The sequence below is a fragment of the Triticum aestivum genome, chromosome 3D (assembly GCF_018294505.1).
Source record: "Triticum aestivum cultivar Chinese Spring chromosome 3D, IWGSC CS RefSeq v2.1, whole genome shotgun sequence".
Classification (NCBI taxonomy): domain Eukaryota; kingdom Viridiplantae; phylum Streptophyta; class Magnoliopsida; order Poales; family Poaceae; genus Triticum; species Triticum aestivum.
The window spans coordinates 281,337,315-281,357,102 of NC_057802.1; the positions used below are offsets into that span (position 1 = coordinate 281,337,315).

Sequence of the window (19,788 nt, forward strand, 5' to 3'; positions counted from 1 at the left end):
AAATGGCATGACTAACCATTCAAACAACCCTTCCTTTGTCTTGAAGGCGGTTTTCCATTCATCCTCGGGTCTGATACGGATTTGATGATATTCACTTTTTAATCTAGCTTTGTGAACACTCTTGCTCCACTAAGCTGATCCAACATATCATCCAGACGGGGAATCGGGGATCTATACCTTACGGTGATCTTGTTAATGGCTCTACTGTCCGTACACATGCGCCAAGATCCATCTTTCTTTGGCGCGAGTAGGACTGGTACAGCACATGGGCTAATACTTTCTCGAATGTGCCCCTTTTGCAACAATTCCTCCACTTTCTCCTTCAATATATCATGCTCCTTTGGGCTCATTCGATAGTGTGGAAGATTAGGAAGACTTGCTCCCGGAATTAAGTCAATTCTATGTTGAATTCCTCTCATCGGTGGTAGGCCTTGTGTCTCCCCAAGTATGTTATGACATTCTGCTAATAAGCCACATACCTTTGCTGGAATTTCAACAGTCGGGTGCTCTTCTCCTTTTATAATAAGTGCAGCACATAAATCTGCCTCCTTCAAGTCTTCCATAAACTCATTAGAGGTGTGGGAGATAGTTAACATACTTTTCCCCTCGTCCTTAGATATATTACCATTAGTTTTGTTTGGTAGAATAATGATCTTTCTCTTGTTCCAAATGAAAGAGTAAGAATTTTCCTTGCCCTTGTGTGTAGTATCCACATCAAATTGCCAAGGTCTCCCAAGAAGAACATAGCTGGCATCCATGTCAACCACATCACACAACACATTTGAGCGATAATGCTTACCCAAAGAAAGTGGCAGGTTGCATTGTTTGGTGATCCTCATATTCACTCCTTTCTTGATCCATCCAATAGTGTAGGGATTTGGATGATCATGGGTTTCAAGCTTTAAATGGTCCACCAACTTCTGGGAGATGAGATTATCGCAGCTGCAACTATCAATCAGTAGTTTGCATACCTTGCCATTCATCGTGCATTTGCTCTCAAATATTTTCTTCCGCTGTGTGTCATCGGGTTGTGGTGTGGAACATAGGAGACGCTGGATCACACATACCACCTCTTCACCTTCTTCTTGACAAACCTCTTGTCCGTCTACATCTTCAGATTCGTATTCTTCCTAATCGCCTACACCATCATGGATAGTCGTGCTAACAAATTTCCTTAGTGGGCAACCGCTGGATATGTGTCCCTCTTTACCACATTTATAGCATTTTGGGCCTTCATTTGCCTTACCCTTGCCTCTAGTTTGCTTCGGGATGGGCTGTTTTGTCTTCTGTGGAGTGGTCTTTTCTTCCACTCTATTAGGTTGGCTCCTAGATGAGCCTTCGGTATGAGGATATGGAGGATATGGAGCCTTAGTTGTCTTTCTCATCCTCACAAACCTCTCGGCCTTTAAGGCTAGAGCTTGTGCTTGATCAACGGACCAGATTTGTTGCATCATCAATCGATCTTGAATAGCATCATTGAGACCATTGATGTACCTTGCAACTTGTTGATCTTCAGTTTCAGCAAGGTTGCACCTCACTTGTAGCCGTAGAAACTCCTCCGTGTAGTCTGAAACAGTCCTATTTCCTTGAGCATAATTTTGAAATTCGATAAATAGGATCTGGTCATAATCAGCAGGCAAAAATCTCCCTTTCAAGAGACTTTTCATTTGCCGCCAAGTTCTCACACGAGGTTCTCCTCTCAGCCTGCGCTCTTCTTGAACGCGATGCCACCATGCACCGGCTCCTCCTTTCAGCTTGTATGCGACCAAAGGAACTCTACGATCTTCCGGAACCTCCATGACCTCAAAGAAAGTCTCCACTTCATATAACCAATCTAGGCACCCTTCAATATCAACATTTCCATTAAAAGTTGGGATCTCAGCTTTCACCTTGTATGTATTCTTTGCATATGTAAGGTTGGGTACTCTCCGATATGCATAGAGATCAGCTTCTTCAAGGGCTTCATCATATTCTTCACCTTCAGAAGCTTTAACATAAATTGGCCTTCTTGAAGCACGTTGAACAACGTTGTTGTGGCGGTCTTGCTCCAAGATTATCTCTCCTTCTTTGATGAACATCTTCTTCTTTAGATGAATCTCCTTCATTGGTAGCAGGGGGAACACCCTTTCTTATCATCTCAACCAGCTGGTCAAATCTCCGATTAAGATCTTCACGCAGCTCTTTGATTTGTTGTTCTGCAGCATCCATCCTCTTCTACAATTGCTCCATTGGTTGCTGCAGCTTGCTCTCGAAGAAGACAGCAAGAACTAGTATGGGTCAACAAGGCTCTGATACCACCTGAAGCAGCACAAAGGTTGTGGAGGAGCAACTCCACCTTGCTGCTACACTGTGTACAGCACAAGTGTTGAAGGAACAGCTCCAACATGCTGTGCTAGATATCGCTCTAGAGGCGAATGTAGGCCGATATGGCAGCAAGAGTTCGATCCAGAACTCCTAGGGCACAAGATCTACTCCAAGATCTTAGATAAGAACAACAAGTTCTGTTATAGGTAGTGGGTACATAGTCTGGGTTACAAAGTAGAGGTGAGGACCTCTATTTATAGGGCTTTGGGAAGCCTTCACATACTTCTACTTATAGCTGGAATACTCTGGAAACATTATTTAAGGTCCACCATTCTACTCATAGCTACTCACAACTAGAAGACTCTAGAAAACAGTAGGTCTCTTTCAGTGCTCTAATTGATCAAATTGACTGTCGTGTGATCCTTGACAAATTCGGGTACGTGATTCAGGAGCGACAGACGAGTCAGACGGTTGGGACTGGCACCAGGCGTAGGGGGCTCTGGTACATGGACCAGGAGGTGCAGCCGGACTTGGTGTGTGCTGCGACCATGGAGGACAAGGAGAAGGAGGCGATGATCCATCACTGTAGGATGGGCCATGTATCTTTCGATAAGATGAGTAGAATCTTTCCGGATGTTATGTGTGGGATAGGCAAGGGCAAGTTGACATGTGATGCTTGCGAATATGCCAAACACACACGAGCCTCATATGTGAGTAAGGGGCTTAGGAGCATATCTCCTTTTATGCTTATTCATTCGGATGTATGGAAGAGCCCAGTTGTATCAATGAATGGAATGAAATACTTTGTTACATTCATCGATTGCTATTCTCGTATGACTTGGATTTATTTGATGCGTCACAAAGACGAGGTGTTTAGCTGTTTTCAGAATTTCCATGCCTTGGTGAAGAATCAGTTTCAGGTGCAGGTGCAGGTGATCAGGACTGACAATGGGACAGAGTATGTGAACAACACATTTGGGGCTTACTTGTTTGATCAAGGTATTCTTCATCAAACTTCATGCCCAGACACCCCTCCTCAGAATGGAGTGGCAGAAAGGAAAAATCGGCATATTCTTGAGGTTGCCCGGTCATTGATGTTTACGATGAATGTGCCCAAATTCTTGTGGGGTGAAGCAGTTATGACAGCCACATACTTGATCAACAGGACACCATCAAGAATACTAAGCATGAAATCTCCGTGTGAGCTAGTATATGGAGCTAGTATATGGAGAAACTAAGTTTGTTGTTCCCCCAAAGTTGTTTGGCAGTACTTGTTTTGTTCAAGATCACCGTCCTTCTGTTGGAAAACTTGATCCGCGGGCAGTGAAGTGTATTTTTCTGGGCTATTCTTCTAGTCAGCAGGGATATAAATGTTGGTGTCCCTCAGAGAAACGCAGGTTTGTCAGTATGGACGTAACCTTCAGGGAGTCTGAGCCATTCTATGGTGAGCCAACAGATCTAAGTGTGTTGTTTCAAGAGCTTGACCATTTACACTCTGTGCAAGATGGTCAAGAGGGGGAGAAGGCTGTATCTCACACTCACGAGGATTCTGTGGGCACTAACATTGATGATGATGTGCAGGTTCAAGTCCAGCCAATTGTGGGTACAATTTCGGTTGGTACTCTCACTGATGGTGATGTGCAGGTACGGGTCCAACCAACAGTGGGTTCCATTTAGATTGGTAATCTCCAGCTCCCTGTTCGAGATCGGTGGCAGAAGATCCCCCTAGTGTACTCTCGACGAGAGCCACAAGTGCCACAGGTGCATGACTCATCTGACACTCGTCTGGTATATTCTCGGCGGCAGCCACTTGTGCAGGAGGGGGAGCAACAAGTGCAGGGGGAGCAGCAAGGCAGTGGTGCAAGCTCATCTGACACAGTGGAGCTACCTATTGCGTTGCGAAAGGGGACACGTGAAGCGGCTCAGAAGGCTTTACCACCGGAGGTTTTGGATGATCATGACATTGGAAATTTTGTGTCTTATGAGGCTTTGTCTCCTTCCTATAGAGTGTTTGTTGCCTCTCTTCAAACTGTGTCAATCCCAAAGGATTGGAAGGCTGCAAAGCAAGATCCGAAGTGGCATGAAGCAATGATAGAAGAGTTGGAAGCATTGAGGAAAAACAAGACGTGGGTGCTAACCACATTGCCGGCAGGAAAGAAAGCAGTGAGTTGTAAGTGGATCTATACAGTGAAGCAGAATCCTGAGGGGAAGGTGGAACGGTATAAGGCCAGATTGGTCGCTAGAGGATATAGTCAAACTTATGGAATTGACTATGACGAGACGTTTGCTCCAGTGGCAAAGATGAACACAGTAAGGATATTGGTTTCCTGTGCTGCAAATTTTGGGTGGAAATTGCATCAATTAGATGTCAAGAATGCCTTCTTGCATGGTGAGTTGCAGGAAGAAGTGTACATGGAGATACCACCAGGTTTTGGTACTTCACAGACCACGGGGAAGGTATGTAGGCTGAAGAAATCCTTGTATGGACTGAAGCAATCGCCGAGGGCTTGGTTCGATAGGTTCAGACGTGTTGTCCGTGCTATGGGGTATGGTCAATGTAATGGTGACCACACGGTGTTCTACAGACACTCACTCTCTAATCGAAAGATCACCATTCTTGCAGTTTATGTGGACGACATTATCATCACCGGAGATGATGAGGAGGAAATAAAGAGATTGAAGGGGTGTCTGAGCAATGAGTTTGAGGTGAAGGATTTGGGCAACCTAAAATACTTCCTTGGGATTGAAGTGGCCCGGACAGAGAAGGGAATATCTTTGTGCCAAAGGAAATACACCTTGGATCTCTTGAGTGACATGGGCATGATGGGATGTCGTGCAGCCCCTACGCCGATTGAACAAAATCATCAAGTGACAGCTCAGTCAGGCGAGCTGGTGAATAAGGAAGATTATCAGAAACTGGTTGGGAGGTTATTGTACTTGTGTCATACCAGGCCTGACATTACGTATGCCGTGGGTGTGGTGAGCAGATACATGCATGAACCAAGGAGTGGGCATCTTGATATTGTGCACAGAATTCTGAGATACTTGAAGGGGACTCCAGGTAAAGGGTTGTGGTTTGCGAAGAGTGGACATCTTGAGGTGGATGGCTATAGTGACTCTGATTGGGCCAGTTGTCAAGATGATAGAAGATCAACTTCTGGCTACTGTGTTTTTGTGGGAGGAAACTTGGTGTCGTGGAGAAGCAAGAAACAACCTGTTGTGTCTAGATCAACAGCAGAAGCCGAGTATAGAGCTTTATCTCAAGGGTTATGTGAGATGCTCTGGGTGAAGTACCTACTGAGCGAGTTGAAACTTCTGAGGAAGGGACCCTTGAAGGTGTGGTGTGACAATCAGTCAGCTATAGCCATTGCTAATAACCCAGTTCAGCATGATAGGACAAAACATGTGGAAATTGATCGCTTCTTCATTAAGGAGAAACTTGATGCTGGTATCATCAGTCTTACTCACGTCAGCTCTGGGCAGCAGTTTGCAGATTGCTTGACAAAGGGACTGGGAACGAAGGACTATAACTTGGCATGTGACAAGATGGGGATGATAGATATCTACCACCCATCTTGAGGGGGAGTGTTGAACCGGTATGGGCCCAAGCCCATCAAGCCTTGTCACTTAGGGCCCAAGCCCATGAGGAGGTGCTGACCTAGAAGGAGGCATCCAGTCCTCCCGTTCTCAGAAGAGCCGCCACACACATACATAACAGCCAAAAACAAGGTGAGCCTGCGACTCAACAGTATCAAAAGGTTGATCAGGCAGATCCCACTGCAATCAATATTTACGGATGGTATATAACTGGTTTAAAAACATGGCATCCAATAACTTCCACCATACTTTAGATCATCCTCAGTACCATTCTTTATGAGCAATACCACAAAACCATGATAATCACAATTTAGAACATGGTAAAATATAAATGAGAGCAGTGAGAATGATCAGATAATTACCTGGAGCTTTACTTTTATATCCAGAACCATCCTTTCTCTCTCAGCCTGTATAGATCAAAACAAAGATCGTTATTATTTTAAGAAAAGAAAAGCTACTGTGGCATGCATGTACAGAAACAATGGTAGGGATTATTTACATAGCAGTATGCATGACTTACCGCCCTCTCTCTGGGACTCAGACTTTCTGCCTTTGGACCTCCACTGATTCGGACAGCAGGAGAGCTGAAAACAGATGTCAGTTGATATTGCAGTTATAGACTTATAGTTACTGGAAAAGGTTAACGGTGAAAAAGCTTGCAGGCCTGTCATCATACCTTGGTACTTGCTTACTAGCCCCACCAACTAATGCTAGAATTGATTTACGCTTTTCTTCTTGTTCTTCTGTTCTTGCATTTGCTGGAAAGCTTTTATAACAGTGCCTATTGCCTGGTTCTGCAGATGTGTTTATGGCTAATTACCTTTCCAAATATAATGGAAGTGCAGCACTAAACAGATACCCCACAACCCAGGCATTACAAGTCAAAATGAACCTCGACATGGAGAAAATACAACAGTTACATGGTTCCTTCAGTTAAAGTGTTTGAACAGTTTTGGTAAAGAGCTCAAGTTGTTTACAATCAATTCCTACACCGTAGTGTATTAGACCCAATAAAAAAATGCACGGTCATCTACACAATCCTAAACAATTGTGTTCCTGGGGTCATCTGATGCTAGCATACATAGGGTCTGAACTGTTAGAAACACAGTGATTAAGTGTGACAATACGATGGAGAGAACAAGTGTTAGGCAAAAAATAAAATGTAGATGAGTACCTGAACCTTCGATCTCAGAATCAGCTATTGTTATGATCTCAGGATCAGCAACATGAGAAGGAAAGATGGCCAGAGGGCTTTGTCCTCTCCCAGTTGCATCCTGCAACTTATCAAGAAGGTTATTGGTGAATTCTTCTGCGTTGTTGCATCTTTCCAGATAATCCAAGAATCCCTGAGTCTCTATAAACTGCATAATCTGCCAAACAAGCATCAAGTTTATAGTTTGTTAAGGATACGACCAAGCTAGCTATGCAACGACGATGTTAAAATGCAAACACATGATTTAAGGTTAGGGTACACTTTAGTTAACTGTGTATATGCTTACCCTACCTGGCTACGAAGGATATAAAACTGAAGTATATTATAACCAGCAATACTAACTTTAAATTAGAAGAGCTGTCGCGTTACAAAATAGGTAGGCTATTGTGAGCAACAAATAGAAGTCAGGAAGCATCAGTGGAAAATCAGAAATACTGAGTTATGTCAGCAGGATTAATAAGGTTAAGAACAATTATCAATCACCAAAGCACTTGGGAGATGTTTGGTTCGACCAATTTGTATCGTTATCTGATTACACCGCATGCTGATACCGTTAATTACGTTTGGTTGGGCCAGCCCGTAAATGAATACGGGGTAAACAGATTACGCCTTAAGTCTCGGTCGTTTCTGCCCATCCCAGACCGGAAACAGATCCCGTTACCGCTTCGCCTCCGGTGACGGTTCCATGGATCGATCCCTCCGCCCTCGATCCCCTTCGCCCCGATTGTTCTACGTCAAATCGAACGGCACAGGTGGTGGCGATGGAAAGCCAATCTCGGCGGCACCATGCGAGGAACAGCACAATGGTGGCCGCCACCATCCGAGGAGCAGCAACAATGGCGGGGGCCACCGACCCCCTTGCCGATCCCCTTCTCTACTCACGGTGCTGCTTCTTCTTCGGGCCCCATGTTATTCTTCTCCCGTGTTCTCCTCTGCCCTCTAGTTGTCCTTCATCTCCCCTCCAGTTTTCAGTTGTATTCAGGTTTTATTGCACAAACAAACGTTGTAAAGTAAATCGATACCCTTACCGAAAAAGGGTTTCCCCCGCTTCACCGATTACAATCATCGCAAACAACTCAACACCACACCACACCACACCACCACACAACACACCCAAGGCCAGATACAACCGGTAAAGGAACAGACACAAAGCTGAGCTCGGCGAAAGTAGGCCTCCAAGACGGCGCCTTCAAGAAGGGGAACAACACCGGAGCGCCGTCGCCGCCGGATCCAAAGGAAGGAGACGACGCCCACGGACGCCACTGTCGTCGGCCCAACCGAAGCCGAGCAGGGGATCTCCCCTGGCACGCAGCGGACAGGTGGCGGCGAGGGGGAGGGGAGGGAGAGGGAACGCTCGCGGCGGCTAGGGTTATCCCCTCGGTCGCTCGCGGGAGCAACGCGAGGGTAGGGAGGAGATCTGTCTCGTCAGCGAGGCCGTACCTCAATCGATACCCTTACTGCTTATAATCAAACAAAATAGCAGCTGAATCGGTTACGCCCCTTCTCCACTGTAACCTCATACCAGTCCTGTTGCCGTTACCATTGTGTGAACCAAACACCTCCTTGGTAACTAGTTAATCAGATGAAATCTAAGTAAACTCTGATTTTTGGAATGTGTCAACCCCATATATGCAGATATAAGACTAATGATGAATGTTGAACAGATCAACAACAAAGGAACCAAGGGACCAAATTTCAGGACTCGGGTGACAGATGTAACTTTGCATACATGTTGACAAAGCCCATCTAGCAATAGGTTTGACCTGTGTGGAATGGCACATAACTCTTGTATAAATATAAGTATGCAAATGCGTCTATGGAATAAGGTGCACAGTTGTTATTTGTGAGCAGCTATTTTCTCTGTCTCGCAAAAGGGGATTCATTAGTTACTTTACAAATTAATGAACCATAGTACAGCATGACAGACTTCCATGTTCTCTCGAGGATGATCATTGTATATAGTACACGCTGTCAATGGAAAGTAGCTTATGTGCCATATAGCTCCATTTATATTAAGGCCAATTCCTGAATGTATAAGAATAGTGTATACTTAAAAACACCCTATACATGGAAAAGCTTTCAGAGGCAAATCATTCGCTGAAATGACAGATTAAATATTGGAATAGTTCATTGGACTCAAGTTCATAGACAGGTCTTATGTGAACTAAGTTTATGAGGGCATTATTTTGGTCCCTAAACTTCAGAGGTAAGCCCAAGTCAGATATTCTGAGCACTGGCAGCTGGGTCAAACAGAAACTTAACAAATATAAACTTTTTGTTCCACGATATACAAAGATGTAAAGTGCCAATGAATTGTAAGCATACCATCAACATGGACTCGACAGGCTGATTAGTTGCTCGAGACCGTTTTTTAAGGAATGCTTGAGCATTGAAACCGGTTGGTAAAGCATTATCCTGACAAGCAAACCTCTTGAGTTACCACCAAAGAACGTAGTAGACAAATAATAGTCAGAAAACTTATTAGAGTGATGACTTACAATGAAGTTACGGTAACCACTCATAATCTGTGCAAAGAATCTCAAGAATATCAGCCTGCAAAAAAAAAAGATCAACTAATAAAATAGCTCCCATGATGCCCACTGGAGAACAAATAGTCCTAAACATAGATCATGACTGAAGACCCAGAATAGTCTTTGGGGTTAATTCAGGATCGTACCATGCAACAAAGAATCATAAACTCCCTATCTGATTAGTGTCAAGCATATTTTCTTTTTCTCTCAGTTTCCAATTATTTACCATGCTCAGAATGGTAAGATACAGAATAGTCTACATCAACTGATTCTGAGCCCGTTCTCATCTAAATATACTTGTGCAGGCAGCCAGGCACTATAATTTATCTATTCATATTGTTGTCTAAGCCACTAGGCCTACTTCCAGTGGAATGCTTCTACCATTATAAGCCTACTTTCAGTAGAGTGCTAGCACAAACATCCTATTAATTAGCAATTGCGCACAGATACAAAGTAAACATTAACATGTAGCACAGAATTACCTGAGCTGAAAATCATGATCTTGCCCCCATGATTTTGTCGCAGTCCTTAAAGAATAGTCACCCATACTGCCAAGATTGATTTTCATGTAATCAATGGCCACAACATTGGGCTGTAGTAGTTTCAATATCTCACCACGCAAGAAACTATGTTCACTTTCGGGTATAGGAGGAATGTCTTCCGTGGTTGTTATCCGATTGTATTCGAGATCAACCACCACTACCTGCAATTGCATGCATTGCCATTATCACAACATCATGATGCATCATAATGGTAAAGTTTGAGAAAACAAACAAGGAAAACGCAAGTTTGCATTGGTTGGCCAAACTAACAAAAACTTGGAGCAATAGTAGACATCATTCTCATAAAATGCATTCAGTATATGCAATATAAGAAGTTCTACATCTAAGCGCGTGGTGTATAGAATAAATAAATGCAATTCAACTTCTCTTGTTAAGGCTATGGTACTGGTACTCTTGAACATTGTTCGTTTACAAATCAGTGTGTTGTTCTCATGGAAATTATTCACACGCCCAAAAGAAAATCCTGACTTCTCAAAGTTCAGACTATGATGAGGAACAATAGCTGAGAAAAAAAAACAGATGCCAGATCTGTTTGACTACTTCTAGATACTTTCACTCTAGTGTAGTATTTCTTTTTTTTTCTTTTCATTACCCTACCTGCTGTCTCCAGAGGTCTCTAGTTATAAGTAGCTGTGAGTAGAGAGGTGAATCCTAAATAATGTTTTCTAGAGTGTTCCAGCTATAAGTAGAAGTATGTGAAGGCTTCCCAAAGCCCTATAAATAGAGGTCCTCACCTCTACTTTGGAACCCAGACTATGTACCCACTACCTATAATACAACTTGTTTTTCTTGTCTAAGATCTTGGAGTAGATCTTGTGCTCTAGGAGTTCTGGATCGAACTCTTGCTGCCATATCGGCCTACATTCGTCTCTAGAGCGATATCTAGCGCAGCACGTTGAAGCTGTTCCTTCAACACTTGTGTTGTACACATTGTAGCAGCAAGGTGGAGTTGCTCCTCCACAACCTTTGTGCTGCTTCAGGTGGCATCAGAGCCTCGTTGACCCATACTAGTTCTTGCTGTCCTCTTCGAGAGCAAGCAGCAGCAAGCAATGGAGCAATTGGAGAAGAGGATGGATGCTGCAGAACAACAAATCAAAGAGCTGCGTGAAGATCTTAATCGGAGATTTGACCAGCTGGTTGAGATGATAAGAAAGGGTGTCCCCACTGCTACCAATGAAGGAGATTCATCTAAAGAAGAAGAAGATGTTCATCAAAGAAGGAGAGGTAATCTTGGAGCAAGACCGCCACAACAACATGCTGTTCAACGTGCTTCAAGAAGGCCAATTTATGTTGAAGCTTCTGAAGGTGAGGAATATGATGATGCCCTTGAAGAACCAGATCTCTACGCATATCGGAGAGTACCCAACCCTACATATGCAAGAGATACATACAAGGTGAAAGCTGAGATCCCAACTTTTAATGGAAATGTTGATATTGAAGGGTGCCTAGATTGGCTATATGAAGTGGAGACTTTCTTTGAGGTCATGGAGGTTCCGGAAGATCGTAGAGTTCCTTTGGTCGCATACAAGCTGAAAGGAGGAGCCGGTGCATGGTGGCATCGCGTTCAAGAAGAGCGCAGGCTGAGAGGAGAACCTCATGTGAGAACTTGGCAGCAAATGATAAGTCTCTTGAAAGGCAGATTTTTGCCCGCTGATTATGACCAGATCCTATTTATCGAATTTCAAAATTGTGCTCAAGGAAATAGGACTGTTTCAGATTACACGGAGGAGTTTCTAAGGCTACAAGTGAGGTGCAACCTTGCTGAAACTGAAGATGAACAAGTTGCAAGGTACATCAATGGTCTCAACGATGCTATTCAAGATCGATTGATGATGCAACAAATGTGGTCCATTGATCAAGCACAAGCTCTAGCCTTAAAGGCCCGAGAGGTTTGTGAGGACAAGAAAGGCAACTAAGGCTCCATATCCTCATGCCGAAGGCTCGTCTAGGAGTCAGCCTAATAGAGTGAAAGAAAAGACCGCTCCACCAAAGGCAAAACGACCCATCCAGAAGCAAACTAGAGGCAAGGGTAAGTCCAATGAAGGCCCAAAATGCTATAAATGTGGTGAAGAGGGACACATATCCGGCGGTTGCCCAGTAAGGAAATTTGATAACACAACTATCCATGATGGTGAAGGCGATGAGGAAGAATACAAATCAGCCGAATCTGAAGATGTAGAGGGACAAGAGGTTTGTCAAGAAGAAGGTGAAGAAGTTGTATGTGTGATTCAGCGTCTCCTATGTTCCACACCACAACCTGACGACACACAACGGAAGAAAATATTTGAGAGCAAATGCACACTGAATGGCAAGGTATGCAAATTAGTGATTGATAGTTGCAGTTGCGAGAATCTTATCTCCCAGAAGTTGGTGAACCATTTAAAGCTTGATACTCATGATCATCCAAACCCCTACACTATTGGGTGGATCAAGAAAGGAGTGAATATGAGGATCACCAAACAATGCAACCTGCCACTTTCTTTGGGCAAGCATTATCGCTCAAATGTGTTGTGTGACGTACTCCCTCCGTCCCGTAATGTAAGACGTTTTTGCAAGCTTGTTTAACTTGCAAAAACGTCTTACATTGTGGGACGGAGGGAGTAGTTGATATGGACGCTAGCCAAGTTCTTCTTGGGAGACCTTGGCAATCTGGTGTGGATACTACACACAAGGGCAAGGAAAATTCTTACTCTTTCATTTGGAACAAGAGAAAGATCATTATTTTACCAAACAAAACTGAAGGTAATACCTCTAAGGAGGAGGGGGAAACTATGTTAACTATCTCCCATACCTCTCATGAGTTTACGGAAGACTTGAAGGAGGCAGATTTGTGTGCTGCACTTGTTGTAAAAGGAGAAGAGCACCTGACTGTTGAAATTCCAGCAAAGGTACGCGGTTTATTGGCAGAATTTCAAAACATACTTGGAGAGCCACAAGGCCTGCCACCGATGAGAGGAATTTAACATAGAATTGACTTAATTCCGGAGCAAGTCTTCCTAATCTTCCACACTATTGAATGAGCCCAAAGGAGCATGATATATTGAAGGAGAAAGTGGAGGAATTGCTACAAAAGGGGCACGTTCGAGAAAGTATTAGCCCATGTGCTGTAGCAGCCCTACTCGCGCCAAAGAAAGATGGATCTTGGCGCATGTGTACGGACAGTAGAGCCATTCACAAGATCACCGTAAGGTATAGATCCCCGATTCCCCGTCTGGATAATATGTTGGATCAGCTTAGTGGAGCAAGAGCATTCAGAAAGCTACACTTAAGAAGCGAATATCATCTAATCCGTATCAGACCCGGGGATGAATGGAAAACCGCCTTCAAGACAAAGGAAGGGTTGTTTGAATGGCTAGTCATGCCATTTGGACTCTCAAATGCACCAAGTACCTTTATGTGCTTAATGAATCAAGTCCTTTGACCCTTCTTATCCCACTTTGTTGTGGTCTATTTCGATGACATCTTAATCTATAGCAAGGATGAGGATGAACACTTTGATCACATTCGAAAGGTGCTAGAAGTACTAAGGGAAAATGAGCTCTACGTCAACTTGAAGAAATGTGCTTTCCTGCAAACACAACTTCTTTTCCTAGGATTCGCCATAACATGTGACGGTATTCGTGTTGATGATTCTAAGGTTGAAGCAATCCGAGAATGGCCAACTCCGAAGACCATTTCTGAGGTAAGAAGTTTTCATGGCCTTGCAACTTTCTATAGGCGATTTGTGAAGAATTTCAGCACTATCATGGCACCAATTACCGAGTGTTTGAAGAAAGGAAAGTTCCAATGGACAGAAGCAGCTGAAGCTAGTTTCAATGAGATTAAACAAAAACTATGACAAGCCCCTGTCTTGGTGCTACCTGATTTCAACAAGACTTTTGAGTTGGAGTGTGATGCAAGTGGAGTAGGCATTGGAGCTGTTCTATCTCAAGAAAGGAAGCCCATTGCTTTCTTTAGTGAGAAGTTAAGTGAAGCTAGACAGAAATGGAGTATCTATCAGCAAGAATTGTATGCCGTTTTCAGAGCGTTGAAAACTTGGGAAGTCTATTTGCTGCCTAAAGAGTTCATTGTTCATAGTGACCATCAATCCTTGAAGCATTTAGAAATCAAAAGCATGTTGACCGCATGCTAGCAAGATGGGTAGCATATCTGCAGAGATTTAACTATCTCATCATGCATAAATCTGGAACAACTAACCGAGTGGTCGATGCTTCGAGTCGTCGGGCATGCCTCTTGACTTCTTTTGAGGCTGAACTTCCAGGCGTGGATCAAATAAAGAAGTTGGATGAGAATGATGAAGACTTTGGCCATGTTTGGGTAAAGCACATCAGGGGCCAGCCATTAGGTGATGACTATTTGGTGCAGGATGTTTATCTCTTCAAAAATGATCGTTTGTGCATCCCAAGGAGTTCTCTGCGTGACAAACTAATTAGAGAACTCCATTCAAGTGATCTTAGTGGCCATGTTGGACGGGACAAGACTATCGCTAACCTGGAAGCTCGCTACTTTTGGCCACAACTAAAGAGAGATGCTGGAAAGTTTGTCCAGCGATGCCCTATATGTCAAACCTGCAAAGGCCAAGTCCAGAACACAGGGTCATACATGCCTTTGCCTGTTCCTGTTGCTCCATGGGAGTACATCTCTATGGACTTCGTCTTGGGTTTGCCAAGAACAAGACGAGGGAGTGATGCCGTGTTTGTGGTCGTGGATATATTCTCTAAGATGGCTCATTTCATCCCATGTCGCAAGACAACGGATGCTCATCATGTGTCAAACCTATTCTTCCGAGAAGTGGTCAGACTTCATGGAGTTCCAAGGTCCATTGTCTCAGACCGTGATAGCAAGTTTCTTGCTGCATTTTGGCTCACTTTGTGGAAGCAATTCAACACTGAATTGAAATTTTCTAGCACTGCTCATCCACAAACAGATGGACGAACGGAAGTGGTGAACAAGTTTTTGGGTAATCTGATCCGTTGCATTTGTGGAGAAAGAAAGGGACAATGGGTTATGGCTCTATCTCTTGAAGAGTTCTCCTACAATAACTCCAAGCATAGATCCACAGGAAGGAGCCCTTTTTCCATTGTCTACACTAAAGTTCCAACACACTGGTGGACCTGATGAAGCTACCATCAAGGGGAAACTCAAAATCAGCATTGTCCCTTGCTGATAATTACACTGAGTTATTTGAAGAGATTCGTGGTGTTCTGGAAGCACAAAATCAGAAATATAAACAACTTGCTGATTTCAAAAGGAGGCCAAAATCATTCCAAGTTGGTGATAAGGTGATGGTCTACCTCTGAAAAGAGGCTGCCTTTAGGTGTTAAGGGGAAGCTTAGGCAGCGAAGGTATGGGCCCTTCTCTATCATGAGGAAGATAAATGATGATGCTTATGTGATAAATCTTCCAAGCGACATGGGCATATCCAACACTTTCAATATTGCGGACTTGACTCTCTACCATCCAGAAGAAGCGCTCTATGACGATAACTCGAAGGCGAGTTCCAAACAACCAGGGAAGAATTATGAGGAACAATAGATGAGAAAGAAAAACAGATGCTAGATCTGTTTGGCTACTTCTAGATACTTCCACTCTAGTGTAGTATTTCTTTTTTTTTCTTTTACCCTACCTGCTGTCTCTAGAGTTCTCTAGTTATAAGTAGCTGTGAGTAGAGAGGTGAATCCTAAATAATGTTTTCTAGAGTGTTCCAGCTATAAGTAGAAGTATGTGAAGGCTTCCCAAAGCCCTATAAATAGAGGTCCTCACCTCTACTTTGGAACCCAGACTATGTACCCACTACCTATAATAGTACTTGTTGTTCTTATCTAAGATCTTGGAGTAGATCTTGTGCTCTGGGAATTCTGGATTGAACTCTTGCTGCCATATCGGCCTACATTCGTCTCTAGAGCGATATCTAGCGCAGCACGTTGAAGTTGTTCCTTCAACACTTGTGTTGTACACATTGTAGCAGCAAGGTGGAGTTGCTCCTCCACAACCTTTGTGCCGCTTCAGACTAGTATGTTGAACCAAACTTCTTCGCTCTCAAAATATCATAGAACCCTTGCACACATACGTCTTCAGTTCAGGGTTACAAAACTATAAATATAAAGATTTGTTGCGACTTTATTAATCAAAGCAACAAGAAGCATTCACACATCGGCTGTGAAAGGAAAATGATCCTACCAGCAAAAATAAAGAACAGGTGGACCAAACCTTTAAAAAGGCTATTTCCACCAGTAAATAAGTACTAGTACGTATTGCCAAGAGAATATAGGCAGGCAACGGCAGAAAAACGGCCAACGGAAACTTCATTTAATGTTGCAACTTACACCATCCATTGTCACTGTAGATGTGTCAACACCTGAATGAAGTCCCATCATGTAGGGAGTCGGAGCATCAATGTAGTCAACACCACTAGAGAATATTATTGGAATGTAGACATGCTGCAGCACAACAAATACATTGAATGGGGATAATTCACCACATGAGCATAACATAAAATAATGAGAATTTCTGGAACACATATGAATGAAATCCTCAAGCGCAATAATTATTTCACATATTTGTGAAGCCCGCTAAAGACTTGGGAATAAAAAGGAACACAGTTGAATGAAACCCACCTGCCACCTAATCGGGTATATCAAATGGCATATGGCTTCTGAAACTAGAGTTAATAATGTATACCTGCATTACAAAACAAAAGAGAAGTCCAGCAAACTTAATATAAACTTCAAACACTTCCACTTAAGGTGTTGTTCCAAAGTAACAATCCATTCACTTGTAAACCTAAGCTAAGACTGGGATGGTATAATGTTAAAACATGGTCAAGAGTTGCATTGTGAAACTCAACAGACTTGTTAGATCTTAGCAATATCCTTCTTTCAAGCAGAACGGCAGTAAAGAGCTGTATTAGTTTATCAACATCCAGACACTGCACCAATGGCTGGAAGGATATCTGCAACCACAATCAGCTTGATATTACAAGTTGAATGTGAACAAAATGGAGTATCTAAAATGGTACTGGAAATATGGTCAAGGAACATAAGACGAAATGGAAAGGAAGCCATACATCAGCGTGAGGAAGCCATTCTTTTGGAGGAGTTTCCGCGGAAAGAAGGCAATTATCAATGGCAAACAAGACACGATCCTTTCCCGGTGTTGGTAATGGAACATTTGACACCACATGGGATATTATATCCCACAAAGGCTTGCTGAAATCAGGGCCGACAAATATTAAGCCATGAAAAAGGCGTAATCCATAGTTTATAAAGCGCACACATGAACAATGAAAGTTTACCTACAACCGGCAGGAGAAAAACAAAGGACAAATATTTCCTCTAGAGCATCGCGGAGGACTTGGAAACAAGGAGAATGGGACACAAAGCAGATGCATTTATCAGCAAAAGAATTCACCGGAATTTGGTAGGCTTCAATAATATCTTCACAAATTGGATCCCGAAATGCAATACAACTGACATAAATTTTTGAACCATCTCCCTCTACAAAAAAATGATGACTATGTTAAGAGGTATCTATGTAAACAATAAGCAATAATAATTTCAACTCGAAGGGTTAAAAACATGTAAAAAGTTCAGGAAATGTCAACTACCAACAAGACATACCTGTCAAAACTATGGGATAGCTCCTTGGATAGGTGGAGACGTCATTGGCGTCCAACCGAGAAGAGTATATTCTTACACCCGCTGGCAAAACACACTGCAGTTATCAACGGACAATGATAGAAAGGTTCAGATTACAATAAAACAAGATTAGGGATAAAATAGACATGATGATATCACAATTGTCATTCAGCAGTTTAAAATTATTATAACATGAAATCAATCACATTCTCTTGTTCACATTACTATCTTTTCTTTTCAGTTATCTGGCAAAGATCTCCACTATTTTATTGGTGTTCAAGGTTCAGCCCCTGGGCAAATGACATGGAATTATCCAACATTGCTAAACAAAATCGATAGTTAAAATAAATGGATGGCACGCCCTACCCCTTGTTTTCCGTCCCATGTGTCATTAACATGTTTTTCCGCAATAATACCTGGCATACAGACTTTGACACTGCTAACAAATTTTGGTTGTAAATTATATGTGCTGGTACAAAAAGGTCACGGGCAGGGATGTGATTGAACATGCTAAAATAGCATGCCCCTACATACATCACACGATCACATTGTAACAGTATCCTTCCATGTTCAATTATCTCCAACCACACAGATGTACTGAAGCCAAATTCCCTGCTTCCACCAGTTAATATAGCATCAAATCGTCTGCGTGCAGGCAGAGAGGCCACTGGAGCAAGTTGGGGCACTTGTCCTAGAATGCCAGCATTTTTCCCAAGATAGCAGGATCTTGAACTTTCGATGATAACTTTCAACAAGGAGAGATGAAGGTAACTGTTCAAAGAAGAAACTCTGTTGGGCAGAGCGGTTAAGCCTCTAGTAATCTAGTGTGCACATTGGCCTGAGTGCCTACAGACTCACCCTTATAAAAATCAATCAAACTTGAAACCCAACCGAATCGGGTCAACCTAATCAACAGAATGACTAGGTGACCGCATAATCTTGAGGCGGCACAACCCCAGTAGTATGGCGAGCAAGCAGTGGCATGGTCCGGCAGGCTAGCAAGTGGCCGTGCAAAAGAACTATCCCCAGCAGGCCAGCAAGTGTGCAGACAATGTTATCACGTCGCAGGCCAACAATCCACGGCGCAGTGTGGCGGCCAATAATTTTCCCAGCCATTCTTAAATTTCTGTCTCGACCGATGCACGGTTGAGTACGCAACTGGCATATAGTACAATTCTAACCTCAGTGCACTAGAGCATCACGAATTCACCTCTACAGATCAACCATTTAGAAGTTAGCAACACGCCAGCCCAATCAAATGCTAAACAACACCAATTTGTCCATTTCACCGAAAATTCGAACGATGGGGGCCGAAGCAGATCGCGAGAGGAAGAACTGAGGCAGCTGGAGGAAAGGGGCGGGATCTGCGACTCACGGTGGGGAGCTGCGGGGGCGGGGGAGGGTAGAGCGCGTGGCCCGAGTGCGGGAACTGGTCAATGAAGGCAGGCATGTACATTTCTTCGGCGCCATGGAAGCCCTTGAGGCCATCCAGCGCCCGGATCTCCGGCCCCAGCCCGCATACCACGAAGTACTCGAAGATCCGTGACGTTGATGCCATCGCCTCTGCCGTCGATCACCGGCAGTCACGCCCACCCGCCCTCCTCCGGAAAGGGATCCTCGGCGCGGTCGGTCTCCGTCGATCTCTCCCTAGTTTCGACTCTGCGGGAAAGGGAGGAGACGGTGTAGGCCGTGGGACGAAGGAGGGCGACGGGTCGGGTGGACTTTCTGTTTGTGATCCGTTAGCGAGAAAACAGAGACAGGCCCGTTAGGAATCTTTTTTTCTCACGAAAATGTTAAAATCTGGCATCAGATTTTTTTTTAGCGCTACAAATCTGACGACCAAATTTGCCATGCGAAAACAGATATATAAGAATTTGTCATGTTCTAAAATAAAAATTACCGCGTAGCACGCTACAACGATCAATTGCCATGCTTCTCGGAAA

At 43.5% G+C, this 19,788-nt stretch overlaps 1 protein-coding gene across 1 annotated transcript in view; it reads right to left on the reverse strand.

The window, feature by feature from the left end:
* The window catches only part of LOC123078440 (DENN domain and WD repeat-containing protein SCD1), a 32,910-nt gene extending 13,357 nt beyond the window's left edge, over positions 1-19,553 (reverse strand). Inside the window, exons 1-14 of the mRNA XM_044500947.1 lie at positions 19,221-19,553; positions 17,828-17,921; positions 17,503-17,704; positions 17,275-17,416; positions 17,060-17,160; positions 16,826-16,889; positions 16,535-16,648; positions 10,128-10,348; positions 9,613-9,667; positions 9,440-9,529; positions 7,076-7,271; positions 6,578-6,695; positions 6,422-6,485; positions 6,264-6,308 (exon numbers count right to left, since the gene is read on the reverse strand). Coding sequence (XP_044356882.1) covers positions 6,264-6,308; positions 6,422-6,485; positions 6,578-6,695; positions 7,076-7,271; positions 9,440-9,529; positions 9,613-9,667; positions 10,128-10,348; positions 16,535-16,648; positions 16,826-16,889; positions 17,060-17,160; positions 17,275-17,416; positions 17,503-17,704; positions 17,828-17,921; positions 19,221-19,403 — 1,689 coding nt within the window. The 5' untranslated portion in view covers positions 19,404-19,553. The remainder of the gene's footprint in view (positions 1-6,263; positions 6,309-6,421; positions 6,486-6,577; positions 6,696-7,075; positions 7,272-9,439; positions 9,530-9,612; positions 9,668-10,127; positions 10,349-16,534; positions 16,649-16,825; positions 16,890-17,059; positions 17,161-17,274; positions 17,417-17,502; positions 17,705-17,827; positions 17,922-19,220) is intronic.
* Positions 19,554-19,788: the final 235 nt, after the last annotated feature.